This window comes from Lagopus leucura, unplaced genomic scaffold (assembly GCF_019238085.1).
Source record: "Lagopus leucura isolate 7727_CA_CO unplaced genomic scaffold, USGS_WTPT01 Super-Scaffold_806, whole genome shotgun sequence".
Taxonomy (NCBI): domain Eukaryota; kingdom Metazoa; phylum Chordata; class Aves; order Galliformes; family Phasianidae; genus Lagopus; species Lagopus leucura.
This window is the reverse complement of record NW_024962260.1, coordinates 2,193,006-2,212,358: the sequence shown is the minus strand read 5'-3', so window position 1 is coordinate 2,212,358 and position 19,353 is coordinate 2,193,006. Positions and strand designations below refer to the sequence as shown.

General features: G+C 46.3%; 1 protein-coding gene across 2 annotated transcripts in view; it reads right to left on the bottom strand.

Annotated features, from left to right (window-relative positions):
- TTC28 (tetratricopeptide repeat domain 28) overlaps positions 1–19,353 on the bottom strand; it is a 125,665-nt gene that overhangs the window by 71,954 nt on the left and 34,358 nt on the right. Inside the window, exon 1 of one of the 2 annotated variants that reach the window (XM_042865453.1) lies at positions 19,156–19,229. The exons of the other annotated variant lie outside the window; for it this stretch is intronic. Within the exon in view, the coding sequence (XP_042721387.1) occupies positions 19,156–19,182 (27 nt within the window). The 5' untranslated portion in view covers positions 19,183–19,229. Of the gene's footprint in view, positions 1–19,155; positions 19,230–19,353 lie in introns of those variants that run through there. 2 annotated transcript variants of the gene reach the window in all.

Below are 19,353 nucleotides of genomic sequence, written 5' to 3'. Positions count from 1 at the left end.
ATGTGCTGCTTCCACTGCAGCATGGCAGAGGTTATTCTGAGCTTACTACTTCGACTGGGTTCAGCTGTAAGTAATTAAATTTAGTCATAGAAGTCTGATGTATAAATGGAACCTACAAAAGCAATTACCAAAGCTTCCATTAGATTGGTAAGCAATGGCAGCTCTGCTTGATGTAAATTTAAAGGAACGCTGTTTATACCACACGAGAAGTCACAGTAACTCAATCCCCTTGCAGAGATTTACTTCCAAAGTTGCACTTCACAGTGAATACAGTCACAGGTTATACATCTCAGCCATGTTCCTTCCAACTTAACAGTCTCACAGGCGAAAAAGACAATCATATAATACGACTTAAAGCGACTTTTTGGCTCCTGCTACATACTCAGGAACCAGATGAAGGAAAAAACTAAGTTAAACATGCAAGAGACAGGGTGACTAAGCATCAACATGTTTTTAAAATGTATTTTGTACTCTTTTTGCTCCCGTTGGAATCAAGACTATGAAAAGTTGATGGAGCTGTGAACGAGCTGGTATCTCTGAGCCCAGATTCACATTAACTTCTCAAAGCTCTGTTCTACAGGTCAACAGTTTTGGCAAAGAAACAGAGCAAATGCATGAAAGCACTGAAACACTCCGAACAAGTAAAATAACGAGGAGAATTCATACTAGCCTGCTGTCATTCAAGAGCCATGAATCTTCCCACCAAGCTGAGTGCCTTTGGCCCACCTCCCCTATCTGTCAACCAAGGGTGAAGGATATCGGCTCCTCCTCACTGCCACAGCTCCTGCTGAGGACCTAACAATTTCTAATGCTGCTGAAAAACCATGCCACCCCAAAATCCCCCCATTTTGGGGGAAGGGATGGTGAGGTTCTCCTCATTTCTTTGTTTTGAAAAAGTACTAAAATACTAAAAAACAAACAAACAGAAAAAAAACCAACAAGATGACAAGATGAGAACAAGATGATAGTGATAGGACAAGGGGGAATGGTTTTAAACAGAGACAGAGGAAGTTTCGGTTAGGTATTAGGAGGAAGTTTCTCACTCAGAGGGTGGTGAGGCACTGGCACAGGTTGCCCAAGGAGGCTGTGGATGCCCCATCCCTGCAGGCATTCGAGGCCAGGCTGGATGTGGGTCTGGGCAGCCTGGGCTGCTGGTTGGTGACCTGCACACAGCAGGGGTTGGGACTGGATGAGCATTGTAGTCTTTTGCAACCCAGGCCACTCTATGATTCTATGACAAAAGTGAAGGTGTACCGGCAGTCAGTATCCAGTCATCCCTTGTATACATCATCTCTCTCCCTACCATCAACACATTGCCTTCTTTCAGCCAATTACAGGAAATAAAACAACAAAAAGAAAACATTTTACGAATACATTCTGCCACATCCTATTATGCCAAGGCCTGTTGGACTCAGCAGCCATCAGGTTTTGTACAGTCCCTGTTTTCAGTTCTCTGCTCCTGATCTTAACAGCTACTTCTACTTTTCAGACTCTGATTTAGGTACAACATTCTCATCCAGCAAGGACTGTGGAGCCAAGGACAAACATGTAACAAAACAGGATGTCTCTTTTTAGCAGTATAAATACAAATATTTGTTGGTCTCCTCCTCCGTCACACAGGAAATTCCAGGCTACTGTGTCCGTGTGCACGTGGCACAGACAAACAACAAGAAGCAGATGGACAGAAACAGTGACAGTTTCCCACGTTCAGTAAGAAGTCAGGACCATCTCTGCACATTCCCTCACCCAACAGCTGTGTGTCCAAGGGTGTGTTCACACTGCATGCTCGGGTCAGCAAAAGCTTGTTCTTTTTGGTCAGTAAGACTTTTCACGCAGTAGAATTTTCTTTGGGGGATGGAAAGCTGAGAGAAGCAGCTATCAAACAATCATGCTGACATATCAACTTGTGATTGTGTGTTTGAAAAGCAACTGGAAATTTGCTACAGTAATCCAGGGTAGAAGCAGCCGACAGCCACAGTGCCCTCAGTGAGAGCATCTCCTCTTTACACAACAAACACAGCAATCTCCAACCAACTGACATTTCTGTGCCAAACAGAGCATTTAACTCCACAGCCTCTTATCAGCGATCTACCCTAGATGGGGATGTAGTAGTTAAAAACAGATTGGAGTTGCCCAAAATGTTTCTTCCTTCAGTCATACAGTCTCATTTAAAAAATGACAACGTAATTCAACAGCTTCTCAAGGTTTAAATTTTAATCATTTCCCCTTTGCCCTTTCACACTACTGCTCCCAAAGGAAATCCATCTTGAAAGCATCACTGTTTCAGGCACCTGAATCAATAGGCCTCTATCCTGAAATACACAATAGCAAGGGAATGCACTTTCTCTATTAAATACACACTCCACATGCACATGTCGACTCTCAGGCACTCCTTACACAGCCTGCTTCGTGCTCCCTTCACATAAATGCACGTATGCAGTGGGGGTGAGAAGACACCAAAAACTGTACCTTCCAATGACTCAGAGAGCTGGTGTGAGTGGGCCACCAGCAGAGCTGTACCATCTACCTGATTGCTCCTGAGCTCCTCCTGCCTGTGAACTGAGCATGGCTTTATGAAGGCAACCTCCCACTTTCCCAAAGAGCAAAAAGGCTCAGCAGTGCTGTACGCTGCGAGACAACGATGGGTACAGTTCTGCACAAATGCTGTTCAAACCCACCCAGCAGTCAGCCTGCCAGCCTCACAGAACTCTGACATACAAGCATTTCTTTTCACTGTCATGCACTTCATCAGAACCAACCTTCAGCCCAGCACCTTGTGATCTCCAGGGACAACAATCACCTTTCCTTCAAATACCCCTAGAAGGGCTTTTGAAGAAGTACTAAGCAGGGACTCTGCCTTCCCTAGGAGATAACTCAGTCATTCAAAGCCAACTCTCCCCTGAAAATCCCTCTTGCTCTCATAGGAAGGCCTGTACTTCATGCCTCACAGATTAACCAGAAGGGCTTTGCTGGCTCTGGGCTCCCAGAGGCAATTAGGCACTGAACAGCCCACCTGCTGCCTGCATCAGACATGGCTTCACGCTGCCTCTAACTACCAAGAGGTATTCCTTCCAAATGAGTCACCATTGCAGCGGTACTCAGCTCTGCCTCTGGAGACAACCTGCTGATCATGGGATAGAACATGAAGCAGGGGTTATCCTGACACTATAATGAAGCGAATCTCATTTCTGTAACAGCAGAGCCTACGTGATACAGTGAAATCACCTCAATGAAGGGACTCAATTCAGCTCATAGGGCTGCTCAGCATTCAGGTCTCTTCAGTGCTGTTGGCTACGTTAGAAATACGCTCCGTTAGCACAGAAATACAAGTTGTTAGTTGTTTGCATGAACAGAGCAGCCCAAACAGCAAGTCATTGAACTGCACGGTTCCTCCAAGGAAAAGCAGCTTGCCTCCCCAAGGTCTGCTCCGCAGTACCTCACCATAACCGTGAGCCAAAAGAAGGGTTCACAACCTGCTCTCTGCAGCCACAGCTGGGTGTGTGGCAGTGACGTTCAGCTGATGGAGCCTGGAAGGTACCCAGGAATATAGAGGGAAAAGAAAAAAAGCAGGATTGAGAACTAGCACAAGGGTGAACAGAACGTTATTTCTACACCATCTTATGAGACTATAGGAGAAATAAGAATCTAACTGCCATGAGATGCAAGAGAACAGGATGCCTGGCAGAAGGGAGTATTTTTAAAGCAGAGCCTTGGAAAACAGCATGCAATTGCTTATTCAGAAAGTCCTAGATCCCACTTTTGTATCTAGGCTGCAGTCCAAACCTCTGCATCAAAGTGACACGGCTACTGACCTTGTGCAGTACTTACTTTTTGAAATCCCAGATAACTGCAGAAGAACAAATGGTACAGACAGATGACCTCTATCAGCCTGATTATGTTAATCCTGACGGGAGGGCCAGGAAAGGCCTGCTTCTCATTGTGTCCCCGCTGCTCTGCTCACCTAACCCAGAGGCCCCCGAGGCCAAAGGAACACCCAGCCCAACAGTGATTCTCCTGCCAATCTCAGGGTTACCTTTCTGCCTCTATTTGGAGCATTTTGTTTCTGTTCGTCAGCAAATCAAAAAGCAGGAGCTTAAGGCACCGTGTTTAGAGCAAGAGACAATTAATTACCCTTATTGTTTGAATACTGCCCCAACTCTAATGGCTGTTTCTCCCTTGCTAATGTATTCCCATTCCCCCCACAGCATCCCAAGCCTAAATAAGCTCTCCCCAACCCATCCCTGTTAATACACACTCAATAATCTCAGACTTTCATGTTCCTCGTCTGCTGTCAGTTATCCAAATGATACAAATTTAGCTGCTTTGATCTTTCCTCATACATCAGTCCCTCCAGGCCCCTAATCACTTTTTTCACTCTTCTCTGAACTCCCTCCAGTAATGATGTGATTCTAATCCTCAGAAAGGAGAGCCTTTGGCTTCGGTTGTTCACACAGATGCGAGCAAACTCATTTGCAGAGACTTCACAAGCTCCACACGCATTGCTGTCACCAGCAGCCACGCATTAAACCGTGACACCGACACAAAGACGGGATTGTCTCATGAACACCAGATAGCAGAAGCAGAAAGAAAACACAATGGAAATGGAAACGATCGACTTGCAGCATCTGCATTTCAGCAGTGAGCGATACGAGCCCTGCTCACACTGATAACACACCTGGCAGCACAGAAGGGAGATGATGCTATTAATATTTCTGCTCATTTCTGCACAATAGCGGAAACCAAAGAGTGCTGTCAGCAGGAGAGCCTCAGGGGGCCACCAATGCCCGAGTGAAGCAGTAACTCAAGGACAGCTCTGAGGAGTTTCTAAATTCACAGACTTGGTGCTAATTGAGTTAAAACCAAACTTTTCTTTATTTCGTCTTTGAATAGGATAGCTGACAGAAAATGTGTGTTAGTGTATAGCAGGTTGGGACAGCTGAAGCAGAAAGGAGACTAATATTTGCCTTCTAAAATCATCTTCTGTCTGTGGAACTGGACAGAGTGCACAGGAAGCACGTATAACAAAAACACACCTTCATGGTTTAATATTTCTCTTTTGTTTTCCAATATCACAGACTCACAGAACAGCTGAGCTTGAAGGCAAGCTTACAGATCCCCCAGCCCTGCCGTGTGCTGGCTGCCCCCAGCTCAGGCTGCCCATCCATGGCCTCGGGCACCTCCAGGGATGGGGCACCCACAGCTCTGGGCAGCACTGCCAGGGCCTCACTGCCCTCTGAAGATTTTCCAACCTAAATCTCCTTCTTTTAGTTTAAAGCCCCCCATGTCCTGTCACTATTAGACTGTGTTAAAAATTGCTCCCCTCCTGCTTGTAAGCACCCTGCAAGTACTGGAAGGCAGTAGTTTGAGCTCTCCCCAGTCTTCTCTTTTCCAGGCTCTGCAGCCCAGCTCCCTCAGCCTTTCTGCACAGAAGAGTTGCTCCAGATATACCAGTATTTATTTATTTTTTATTTCCTCCCCTATAGCCCCCGAGACAGAGGATCTGCAGACAACTTCCTTGTACAAATGAAGAACAAATTTGTGTTCCATATGCTACTTTCACACGTTTTTATTACAACCACTCTACAGCAATGCTCCAGCTTCTGCCTCTTCTCTTGACCTGCTACAGAACAGCAGGAACACTCAGCTCCCCAGCTGCCACGGCCAGTCCTGAACTTCGCTGCCATCACCAACCGGCTGTATCAAGCAGGTTGTAAATGAGAAGGAGGAATAATACCAAACAAAGTGCACAGCTGAACTTGGGATATGGGGAAAAGGAATGAAATTCATTAAGGAACAGAACCAGATGAAGTCATGGCTGCTTTTGTTTCTCTTTGGCACAAAAAGCTGAGAACAGAACAAAGCAGCAGCATATAAGCACTGATGGCTTCAAAGAAGTGGTCGTACCAGTGCCAGTACTGAAGAGTACTCAAGATCATTAACCAGCAGAAGTTAATTCTAATGCAGGAATCTAAGGATAACGAAAGACCTGACAGGAACCTGCTGGTGTTTGGGGACACCATGCAGTGTCATTGAGCTACAAAGAAGGAAAGAAGGGCACAAGGCTTTCCTCTTTTCAGTACCAGGCTGCTCAATTGGAAAAGGTCAGCCGGACTCCTAGGACAGACAAGAAAGCTTTCCCATGGCTAAATTTAAATGTACAATGACCAACAAACTGAGAGGCATCGCAGCATGTTTCCAGGAAAGGCAAGCACACTTTAATGAAATGAAGAGTTGAACAGCAAGGTATTTCTGCCACCCATCTCACAGGGAAGCGATCCAGGTCACAGAGATGCACAAAATCTGCATATGGTTCACTGACCTGATGAACATACAGCTCCACAAACATCTGTACCGGCCCTTTTGGCACAGAAAACATCACTGAAGCAGAATATCCTGCAGGAGCATTAGCAGTATATATTTGGTTACCATGAAAGCACAGTCTGCAAGGAAGTCAGCATCTCCAGAGCGCTCCTCACGGCTGTGTCCAAGCAGTACCTGTGGCAGACAGCTCTCAGCATGCCAAGTCGTGCCGGGTGTCTGGCAGCTAAACAAGTTCCCAGATCACACAGGAACACCAAAGCCTGTGCTGGTACAAAACACGTGAAAACACAAAGCTATTGAAGGATCCCAACTTTGCTCCGTATTCCTCCTTCAAAAGCTCTTCTAGCTATGCTACATTAATCTCTCATTGATTGGAATTTTTTAAGTGCTTGATCTGTAAATACTTGAACTATAGCAAAACCTGAACTCTCTCTCCTTATCGATACCACAGGAAGGTGCTTTCATCATAACCCACGGGCCCTGTTTTACAGAACTTCCCATTGTATGCAGAGGGATCACGCTGAGCCCCAACTCATCCCAAAATGACCCCAACCCCTCCAGTCACCCCTCACAGCTCCACCTCCTGCACACACCACCACTCCTGAGGCAGGACACAGATCTCCTGCCATGACATGCTGCACGTGAGAGCCAGGAGAAGCCTGATGCAAAAGCCAGATGGTGGAAACATCTCCCACTGCTACATTTCAGTGATTAAAAGGGATGGAAGGAAGAGGGAGCAAACTTCTGTTGGGCTGCAGAGCAGTACAACCATAAGCTGCATGCCCAGGAGGGCACAAACACTGCACTACGAGACTGAATTCTTCAAAGCAGGATTCAGAGCAGAGAAGTGCTGACAGAAGCAGAACGATCGGAATCACAGCAGCAGGAGCCGCCATCTCAGCGCTGCTTTAATGGCCGCTGGTGATGCGTCTCCATGGCAGCCAAGACTGCAATGAAACTGCTGCCTGAGAAATTATGGGTCTGATGATGGCAGGGCTGGGAGACTAAACAACAAGCGTTCCAGCTGCAGCAGTCTGGCTGTCTATGCTTTGTGTCTACATGAGATACTGGAGATAAATAGAAATGAAAACCTCTGTCAAATTTGGTCCATAACAAAGCCCGTCACTGAGCCTCAGTGCCTCACACCACTCTGGTCAGATGAGGGCCCAGAGCAGAAAAGCCAGCTGCAGGGCTGTAGTCAGAAAACCCAGGGCAAGGACTTCTTAGCAGGTTCAGGTGGCTTAGGGACAAGTGATTTGATGGTGGCTCTAAATAACCTTCTGCACAAGTCAACAGCTTCAGTGCTGCCTGCCCCCAGACTGTCCAAGAAGCATGGGCTGCACCCTTCAAAGGATTCAATGCCACTTCAATGAGAACATCATTTTTCATTGAAAATCAGTATTGGGCAGCTGAATGCTTGGGTTCCAGCAGAACCTGCATCTTTCGAATGGATTCCAGCTGAACATGGTGAGTCAAAGAGCAGACACAGGGAGCTGGGACACCCCCCTGTATACCTTTGATGACAGTCAGATCAAAAATCCAGATGACAATGGGGATAGAGCTTGACATTAAGATAATTACCAATTTGACATGTTGAACAAATGGCACTAGGCATACCTTGCTTCCACAGGGATGAATTAGTACACACATACTAGCACAGATTGTCTTGGGGTGATGTTCAGGTTTTCCAGTATTAACTCCAGAAGCCCCAGGCTGTGCACAAAGCAGTAACAATTCCCTCATCTTACCAACACTGCCTCTGGAGGTATCTGCAAGATCTAGGGCCACTTATGCTACAGTGAAACAGAAGGCTGCACGGAGATTACAGATTAACATAGGTAACACAACACCTATAATGGCATGAAGCCTAATTTTAGCTGTTTATTGGAACAAAAACATTAATCAGTCAGTGTTAAGATGATTAATGCAGTTAGATTAAAAATAGAAAATCTATTCACCTATTTAAGAAGTAAACGCCGTACCTGGCAGTTAATCAATCTTTTATGCCTCAAGTCCTTAGATGCTTTAAGCAAACAACAGAATGATTCTCACTGCCAAAGGCTCTGCATGAACACTACCTGAACTGCAGCTGTCCTGCCACCAGAAGCCATGCAGCTCCTCCCTAAGAGGGGCATCCACAGACCATCACAGCAACAGAACAACCACAACTGCTGTGGTGAGCAGGACCTTGGAGGAAAACCTGAGTTACAAAGAGGCAACAAAATTCAGCACCTGGAGTAGCAGATTTCACTTTGTGCATGTATTGTAACAACTGTGAATTCATGAAGTTTTAGTCACAAATCTAAATTCAATCAGCCCACTCTGTGTATATGCCTGCCGTTCAGCTATCACACTTAACGATTTGCTGCATATTGTGATAATAATTGGAAAGAATTTTAATGATGCCTCAGGAGACGTGCCTTCTCCAGCAGACAGAGACACGCGGTCCATCTGCATCTTTCAGTCCAATTTTCCTCTGAAGCATTACTCACATCAGCCAACCTACTACACACAGCAACTCTCTGGGCTGCAGTAATTCTTAACATTCGGTGTTCATCATTTCCTGCTTTTAAAGCCACATACAGAACCAACCAGGAATGCAAGAGCCCAACGATGACCTGCTCACAGACACTGATGTGAAAAAAGAAATGCTGGTAATGCCAGGAGGCATTTCAAAAATGCTCATTTAGGGAGATGAGGAACACTGTCACCAGGGCAAAGAACGTAGCTCAAAGCACAACCTGTGCTATGAAATTCCGCTGTAATGCAGGCACTTATAAAAATGCTCAAGTAGGAGATTATAATGTAAAAATATAAAAACACAATCAAGCTACTACAAACCAACAGCATCATCGTGCCTTGTATTTTTCACAAGTAGCTGCCCACTGGATTTTGCGGTGTGAAGTTAAAAGGATTGGCTCTAAGTATTGACTTTGAGACTTATCACAGATGGTTTTCTTAACAGCAGAACTGGAATAGGAAGAAATAACGTGAAAGCAAGCTAAAGAGCTGTCAGTCCTGACAAGGTAGCATCTGCAACTGATTCTGCACCGACTTTTGAGAAGGACAGCCAAGCTTCGTACAAACAGAGCCATGTAAAAGATACAGCAGTTGCCAATGCTTTCATAGTTTGGACACTGGAAAAAGAGAAAATAAGATAATAAGGGTCCAGCCTGCAGTGGGGGTCTCAAACTTAAGCAGAGTTACAACCACCAAGTTACAGCCATGTCTGCATTGAGATCTCGTCTCAGGTGAAGCAGATCGTATGTACTTTTGCTGCCAAGACTCTTGGTCTGTAACAGGGGGGCCCAAAAAACATTCCTTCTCTGCCAAGCCTGCTCCCATGCCTTGAAGAAGAAACAGGGAAAAGCTAACTTCTAGTGAGCAGACTGTTCTACATAGAAACTGTAAGGAAGATTGACTTTTCAAGCAGGATTACCACGCCCTCCTTCTTTACTTAAGCATCATTTACTAGATCTCTGCTTACAAAAACTGCTTATTAGTCACCCGACTAATGAAGCACACGGCCGTCCTCAGCACCAGCTGGCTCCTCTACCACGTCAGTTTGATGCAGCTGCCATCATTAACTTCCCAGGGAGAGCTCTTCCACTTCACTGGGGAGCAGATGACAATCTGGCCCACTCACATTCACTCCCTGGGTGCCCATCACAGCAGTGTCTGTCAGCCTTTCAGTCAGGGTGTTTGCACTGATGGTTGGGAATACAGCTTTCTGCACCCACCAAAGCACAGGTCTGCTCCCTCCAACCACTGCACACTCTCATGCTCTGGAACAACAAACCTTCAACAGAGGGGACTTCAAGGAACAAGTCAGTGGGCCACTAAGTGCCTCCTTACAAAGGATCCCAGAATTGCTATGGAACCAAAGGAAGCGTGTTGGAGCTCAGCAAAGCTGCCTGCAGCAATTTGTGGAACGCTTCTCTAAGCCATGACGCAATTAACCACCAAGAAAGTGCTGAGGTAGGTGGAATTAGGAATTATAACAAATCAAGTACATAATCCTACGCCATTTACATTGAAAACAGCTAAAGTGCTTGTAACTCAGAGTGCTGTAAAGTGTTTACAATTTTATTGCAGAAGATGATGCCTATCCTCCAAACAGGATAAATGAAACGATCCAGCTTCAGAGCAGGAACGCACTCAGAAGAGAACAGCTCCTCACCACCCACCCCCAAAGTCACAGTGAACATTCAGCACCGCTGATAGAACCACAATTACTCTTGCTCTTAATTAGTGGGTAGGAAATGGGCATCATTGTATCAGTATGGAGATCACTGGCTTCACAAAACACTTTCACATAAGAAACAGTGGTGCAAGAGCTTTGTATTCTTGATGCAGTAACAAGTTATTTGGTAGAGAAAGAAGAGTAACTTGCTGCTTTTAAAAAATTATGAAATACTGTCTATTTCCTCAGCATCAGATCAGAGAACGAAGAGCACAGTGGATCAGACAGTAACCATCCTTGAAATGAACTGACATCGCCATTCTCCCCCTTCTTGTCCCAGAGCCTTCATCCTCCGAACTCCATTGTCAGAATGTTATCTTCCCCAAGCTCAGTTACTGTTCTGTAACAAAAAGCAAGTGATCTCTTTTAAGCCACTAAACTGTAGAGTTTTAATTACCATAAAACTCCTGAGACTTCTACTTTTTGAAGAACAAAGTTGAAAAAGAAAACCCTCACTTTCTATTGGATTTCTCTTAGAGTCTATTTAAAAAAAAAAAACACATAAAATCCAAAATAAAAATCTCAGTGCTCTTCCTAAAAGACTGCGAAGGTAAAACAGGACAAGACCTTATGCTTAAGCTACTGTCAGAAACAGAACATTATTTAACATTCTCCAGCAGTGCTGGTATAACATCAGTAGGGCATCGGCTACTGAAGACGATGGGAGTTTCTCCAGAAGCTCAAACGAGTTTTAGGTTGGGCTGCTGCACTCAGAGAACACTGCCAGTTAGTGAGGAAAGCAGCACACAGACCCCACAGAACGCTTTTAATTCCTGCCAGCTACACACAATACAGAACTAAGGAAAATATATAAAAAAGACATCTGTATTTAAAAGAAACAACCAACAACCCACAGCATCGTGCAACCAGCTGCAATGCGATGTGCGACACAGTGACCTAATGCTGAAAGACTGTGAACATTCTAATAGCTGGCCCTAATAACATTCATTACAACAGAAAGAATGCATGACAAGCGAGCACCAGGCTTCCTTCCCAACCACTGCACGAGGGGTCACACTTGGTTTTTAACAATGGAAATGCTCCACGTTTCAAAATATCAGGTACTCCTTCACAGTCAAAGCTGAAGCACAGCTGGCGCTTGCGCCTGTACAGCGATTTTCTCCCTCTAATGTGACTTTGATACCAACATGTGTTAAATCTTTGATTTTACTGGCAGATGCTGACTGTATTTGCCTAACCTCTGAAGTTTGCTGATTGACAGTGTTAATGTATCTTTTTAATAGATGAAAAGGGAAATGACAGCGTTTGGCTCACATTCAAGCACATTTCTTAATAAGTGCAAAATACCCTACAGCTCAATCTGCCTTTCATACAACCTGCAAAATCTATTCTTTATTGTGCTGCTAATAACTGCTGGCATACCAAAGGAAACAGGAGCTGGATGGGAATGCTTGGCTGCAGGAGCTGCTTCACTTCCTGAAAAGACATTTGCTTCCTTCCTGCGACGATCGGATCTCAGACATCCCAGGCAGAAGTTAAACGTTGCTTCCAAACCATTTCTCAGCTCCTAACCTTCTGAAAGCAGCAGCTCTGCAGACATGAGGGCAGAGATCCCAGCATCAGGGCTCTGTGTGAACTGCCGGCCCCAGTGATGCCTCCCCTCATCTTTTGAAAAGCATCTTCTGCCTTTCCGTTTATCTCAGGACACTGTGTGTGCTCTCTGTGACGAACGTGAATGCATTGCTGGGTACCACAGCCTTGAGTTCCCTTCCACACAGGGTTCATAACCAGGTACATTTCTCCCAGGTATGGAGTACTCAGCGCAACACTGTTGTGTGCCATCACCGGGTAGTGCTGAGGCTGTCATGGCTTTATTGATGACAAAAGCAGAAGCGGTATCCCTGCAGGCACTGCCTAGGGGCAATGCTATTGTTTGCGTTCACATCCACACTCCTGTGATCCTGGCAGTGCTGCCAGCAAGTGGGCAGAGCTGAGTGTTCCTCTGCTCAGCACTGCAGCACGGGGGCAGGTCTGGGCTCCCCAGCACAAGAGATACACTGCAGAATCCTGCAAAGGGCCACAGAGATAACAGAGGGACAGAAGCCTCTCTCCTATGAGGAAAGGCTGAAAAGAGCTGGAACTCCTCGATTTGGATGAGAGAAGGCTCAGGGGATCTCATCAGCATCTATAAATATCTATAAACAAACAAAATTCCAGGCACATTTTTTTTCTTCTCCCATCTCCTTGGGCACTATCTTAAAGCCTCCCTAGGAGAATAAAAACCTCTCTGATAATATAATTTGTTACTGACGTCCAAAGGAAATTGGAGATAGTGAGGAATTTCCTGTAACACAATTCTTCAATGATTCTTTTGAATAAATAGACCAAATTCAACAGAATTGGCATTGAAGCATTGAGCCTAATGACAAATCTTTTTTTTTTATTTATTTTCACAAATGTCAGCTACAACAGCGACCACCATGCAGGTCCAGAAGCCAACGAGAGGGCATACAAGTGTCTAATCAAATTCAACAACTGCTGGCTCCAACAGCGGGCATTTATTTTGCAAAATAGTGAGAGCAAATGCTGAATTTTAAAGGAAAACTGCTTTTCTCAACACAGAGCTGACTGCTGTGAGAAGGCCTGGCTGGCTGTGCTCGGGACTCTGACCAACCAAAGCTCACTGGGATGATAAGATCACAACAATGGAAGCTGTATTTCCAATGTCTGTTACTTTTCAAAGTCCTGTAACATCATTTAACAACAGTAGTATTTGTGGCTAAGAAATTCCCTGCTATGCCAGAACTCACAGCTTTACGGTCTCAGTACTTCACAGGTGTAATTATGAAACCAGAACTCCCAGTGGCAGAAAGGTACCAGGGACATGCCAAGAATGCAGCAGGTCTGGGAGTGAGGATGCTATGGTACGTGCTTCACATTTTGGCAGACTGGCAGCGGGGTTTCACTACGTGCCAGGTATGGGTCTCCATCTGAGGAAGTTCTACGATTCACAACACAAAAATTCAAGAAAGAGCTCTCCAACCATAACAGATTAACATTTAAATGGAAAATGGGATGGTGCCAACTCCTAACAGTCTGCAAAGTCCCAATTAACATGAATAACACAGCTGGATATTTTATGTATCAGCCTCCTAAGTCCCTTCTTCCTGCCACTTAAGAGTAAAAATAGTAGAATGTTTTATGGAGGCTAGTTCATGGCTGGCTAGGTGCAATTCCGTTTTCAGAGAAGGCAGAACTGCCAGCTCCTTGCCCTCATCTCGATGGGAGGTGTATGGCTATTCTGCATTACCAGTGTTTGCTGAAGGAAGTCACAAGACAAAGTTCACCATAGAAACACAGATATTTGGAAGAATTAACGTTGTAATTGCCTTGCCTTCTGGTCCTGGGCTGCAAGGCATACAAGCTGATGTTCAGCTGATATTCATCTCCTGGCAGGGTAGAAGCTGAGAGTAACTGAAAATAATGACAAGGTAAAAAAGAAAAAATGAAAGAAAAATTGCTTACTTCACCATGAGATCAGACTGCTATTTTATTGCTCTGATGGCAGTTTAGTACACAATGTGTTTTGGCATGCTCTTCTACAAATACATAGCATCAGAATTAATTTGAGGAGGCAGATTCCCACAGCCAGCTCCCAGTACTGCTTGATTTTATTCAGGTCTTGTATCAGCAGAGCTGTCAGAGAAGTGCCAGAGATGAGAAGCCCCAGCACAGCTAGATTAACTCCAAGAACTGCTCACCCACTTTTACATCAGAGAACCCAGGCTAAAGGGCCTGCCCTCTCCAAGCAAGTGTATGCCCAAAGAGAGGTCAATACAGCTCTCTGTCCGAGCAGGATCCAGGACAACTGCACAACAGCTGCACTGAGCATCTCTGCACTAGAGCTCCTTTTACAGAAGAGAAGCAAAGACCCTCCTCTGTCTGCATGGAGGCAGCCCAAATCTATACTGGTCACTACTACACCAAACACAAGTGGTTTCTGCATTACTATCCCTAGCTCTGTGTCTCCCAGTAATGCAAGCAGCTGGTTTGGATACAACTCTGCATCCCCAGGTACAGAGCCTTCCCTGGTTCCTTGGCAGCAGCTCCAGGGCAGCTATAACCCTGGCACAGAACCCCAAACAGACCAAAGCCAAGCCTGGATTCCTATGGCACAGTCTCAGCCCTACCTGCTGATGCCCAGCAGCCTCAGGATCCTGCTTCACGCTCTTCTCCTCTTTTTAAGGATACATCAGTGTTACGCTGTACTCCAGAGCTCTACCTGAGGGAGCAGCTCACTCTGCAGAGCTGCAGTCACTTTGTGCTGTGCCTATGGCCAGAAGCGTGCTGCTCCTTAGAAGTCAGAGTACAGCTACAGATAGGCCCAGTTTCTGCATCTCAATGACTTCTTCCTCTAAAACAAACTCTTTTAACAGAAATTCAAGTGGATGAGCAAGATTAAAAGGGTGATGTTAGATGTATCAGCAGGATACCGGGACTATTGCGGGTAATGTAGGGAGACTGCATTAATCTCCTAAAAGGATTCAAATGCTGCATCTAGAGCAATTCCACTCCTTAACAGGAACAAATTAAGACAATTTCCCTTACAGAAATTTCCATAATTACAAGTAATTATCTTGTACTCTGAAACTCTTCAGTACAGCCCTTATAAAAGGGTGTTCCTATCTAATGCTCTATTTAGGAAATACAGGAGGAATTGTTTCATGGTGAATTGCTTGTTGTCATCGCACCGATTAACCCTCAGTTCTGCTCTGTCAGAATACAGGTTGATCTCCGATAAGAACAACAAATTGTCCATCTTCAGTGACCTAAAATTACATTATGAAAACCTAAAAGACACAGACCTTTAGAAAGGTATACAGAGAAGAATAAACCACACTCACAAGCTAAATCAAAGGAAAATGAAGTTATAAGGGAGTGTTATCCAACAGAATTATTTTCTGCTGGTTAATTCAAAGGTTTGAAGACAGCATTCTGACATGCATTCTTTTAGGGCAACACGGACAAGAATGGCAACAGCTGTTACAGTATTCCTAGAGTCCAGCACCTCCCCAGGCAGCCTGTGCAGCACCCAAACACTCTTTCACAGATTTTTCCTAATATCCAACCTGAAATGCCCTACAGTTACAAACCGAGCGTCACATTCCATCATAAAGTGCAAGGAGTGAGGCAAAGCTGACCAGGACTGCACAGGTTTCTCGACAAGGCTTGGCAATACCTCATCAACAGAGACACTTTGCGAGCAAGTCCCAGCGCTGACCAGCTTTCTTCTTCTGCCCACTCCTCACTGCAGTATGCAGGGTTAGCATTCTCCCAGGTTCTTCCATTGTACCTAATCAGAATTTCCAGTATTCTGTCATCCACTGCTTCTCATCTGCCCACGTGCCACACAGAAGAGCCTTGTTCACTTTCCTCTACAGCCTCCTACCAGGCATCTCCTACAGCTCAGACAAGGCTGAGAGCAGACTTTACTGCCTCCTTCCTAAGGCTTCTTCCTTCAAAACTGAAAGAAAAAAGGAAGAACATCAGTCATTTTCACCTGGCATGAGCAGAATCCCTGAGCTGGAAAGGCAAACCCACAAAGACCAGAGCACTTGCTCCCTCACTAAATCCTCACATAGCCAATGCCTATATTGCCTGCGATTCACTCATCTGCACAGAAAGGAGCTTTGGGGTCAGCTCAGCTCACGCTCTTTTGCAGAAATTATTGTGTCTTGCAAGCATTTCTCAGTCCTTTTTCTCTATTTTACAGAAAACTCTCATTCCACCACGCAGCACAGTGGGAAAAGGTTACTGCTGCACAACAGCCGATGAGGAATCGGCTCATTCAGCTCCTCATGGAAAAGAATTCCACAACCTGTGACATTTTACAAGCGATACAATACAGATTGCATTCAGTGTGTTTTCCCAACAGTGCTTCTGCATGACACGCCACACAAGCGCAAATACCAACAAGAGTAAGGCTGCAAAAGAAATTCTGTTGTTTCTAGAGAAATAAACAGAGATTGTCTCATAGAAAACTGTGAGCCACGCAGGGAGTGAAGAGCTCCTCCCCATCAGGCAGAGGTGGATGTGATGGCCAGGCTAAGTCAGACAGCAGACACACAGAGCCACTTGTGCTGTGCAAGGAGAGCTCAAAAAGGAAGTCTGAGCTTTTGGATCCTATCGACACGCTGTTTAAAAGGAACAGTGGCCAGGACACAACGCGCTCGTGCATTCGTGAGCATGTATTTACAATCCCAGTGTAGCACTCGTATTATACAACACTACAGATCCAAGGTTGAAGCAAATAACACAGATCTGTATTACTCTGCAGATCAGTAACAAAGGGGCAGGCTGTTGATTGCTATGCTGCTATTCGCGATGTATTGGCTTGTTCACACAGCTCACACCTGATGTGGTCAGTCAGTGATTTCAGCTTTGTCCCATTTGGTCATAACTGAACAGCAAACAATCTCTGCAAAGCCCAGTGGATGGGGTGGGCGGAGGCCAGCCCTCGGGGCAGCATCCTGCAGTGAGTGCTGAGCACTGCCCTGCACAGGGAGCAGAGGGCTCAGCACCGCAGGGCGGCACACAGCACCCTCACCTGTCAGCTGAAGGCACCAGCATGCCCTGTGCACCACGAGGTGACAGCTGTCTATTGATAACCACCAAACAAAGGAGTTACGCTTTATACACAGGATGAGCCAACTGCACACAACCCCAAGGAAGCACGTTTTAATAACCGTAAAAACAAAAACTCTTCAATGAACAAAACACCTTAAACATTTCATGAAAAGATTATCAGGGGAAAGCAAAAGAATACGAGTGCAAATCTAATAAATCAAACCAAACTCCCGATTCAGTACAGCAGCACACACAGCTGTGCAGTACAGCTCATAGACTGACAGCTCTCCTGTTTGGATATTCCAACAGGGCAGCGGCAGACAAACAGCCTCCCGAAGTCACTTGGCAGAAGGGACCAGCAGCCGTACACGACCAAGGGCTGCAGGAACACCAGCTACCAAATCTGCTTTCTCGTTTTGCGAGAACTGTATCGATCTTCCTATTAACAAATGGAACAGCAGTGCCGTTGCTGAGTGGTTTGCATGAGTCATTTTCCTGAAACTGCTCTGTACAGCACATGACTGCAGCACTACAAAGGCCGGGCCAGCAGAAACCCCGGCTGCGCTCACGTGAGCCTGCTGGCAGCAGTGACAAGAACTCCATCTCTGCTGAGATTTTATTGGTACAATACTGCAGCTGAAAACAGAACCTATTCCAACATGAACAAAGTTTCCGTCACATCGCAGCAAGAGAAGGAATTATTTTATGCTCAGACTAATAAGATGCTCCATAGCTGAGATGGATTTGAACTATCATCTGAAAACTCCACACGATCAAACAGGGCTGCCCAAAATCCAATTCGTGGACTTTGGTGGACACCAACAACTCGGAGGAAAAAAGTCCCATCTGACACAGTGACTTCAGCACTCAGAGAGCCAACACTGCAGAGTGAATCCTGACACCCGAAACGGAATCTTCCAGAGTCGAGGAGCCCAGCCAGCAGCCAAGACAAATACTGCAGCAGTTCAGCCGATACTGCTGTAACTATGGCCTGGGGGGGTTTCCATAGCCATAACCACAGAGCGAGTGCATATTCAGTTGAAAATAGTAAAAAACAGACGTGTAAAAATCTATAGCTTGTGGACATCTCAAAAGTAATTTGAAGGAAGAGACAGAGAGGCTCAGAAATAGCACTGGAGCCCCACCAGAGCTCAACCTTAATCTATTTATTCTGCTGAAGACACAATGACTCGCAACAAGAACTCCTCTCTCTCGCTACAAGGAATTGTCTGCTAGAAATGAACTGAAGAACAGCGTCAGAGAGGCGGGATGGAGGTGAGGCACGGCGGTGCGGAGCGGCTCTGCTCGGGATGCACCACAGCACCGCTCCTTCCAGTGCCCAGCACTAACACGAGAGACGCTCTCATGCATTTCACATATGATTTCTATTTCTCCCCTGATGTAAAACACAGTATCACACATCGTGCTACAAAGAAAGAAGGAATCCTGCTGGTTCAAGCAGGTTTTTCCAAGAGAAAAAAAAAAAACAAAAAAAAAACAAACAACCAACATAGAAAACGTTTAATAGCACACAGCTGCCAGGAGCAGGGGTCAGAGCTGAGGAGGGGCGGCACCGCACATTCACTTCGCTAGGTTTTCCCTTAGAAGAATGTCAATAAAAAGCGGTGCCAAGTGCGCCTGAAAGCCGCTCCGCGCCGAGTCCGGGAGCCGCCGCGCGGCCGCAGCGCGTTGCAAACGCAGCGCGCCGACAGGGAGACCCTCCGTACGGCGTGACACGGCCGCTGACCGAGCCCTGCGAACTCCGCTCCAAAAAAGCAGCCATATTAGGAAACGGCCCGAAAAGGAGATTTACGGCCCCGCAGCCCCAGCTCCGCTGGCACGGGGCGGTGCGGGGAGCGGGGGCAGCCCGGGGCGGGGCCAGCGGGACAGAAGCGGTGCGGGCGGACGGGGCAGCGCCGCGGGGAGAAGAGTGGAGAGGACGGGAAAAGGAAAGGGCCGGGGCCGCCGCGGGGCTCTGCCTCCGGAGCCTCCTCGCCACTCACCTTCTTCCGGGGCTGCCATTTCATCATATTTGTAGAGCAGGGACAGGGAGCATCAAGGTCGCGCTCGGGTGCCGGCGACGAGCGCGGCGGGGCCGCAACGCCCGCTCATGCTGCCCGGCCCCGCCGCCGGGCCCGCGGGAGAGCAGCCGCCCGCGCCGCGCGGGCCATAGGAGCGGGCCCAGCCCCGCCGGCACCGCT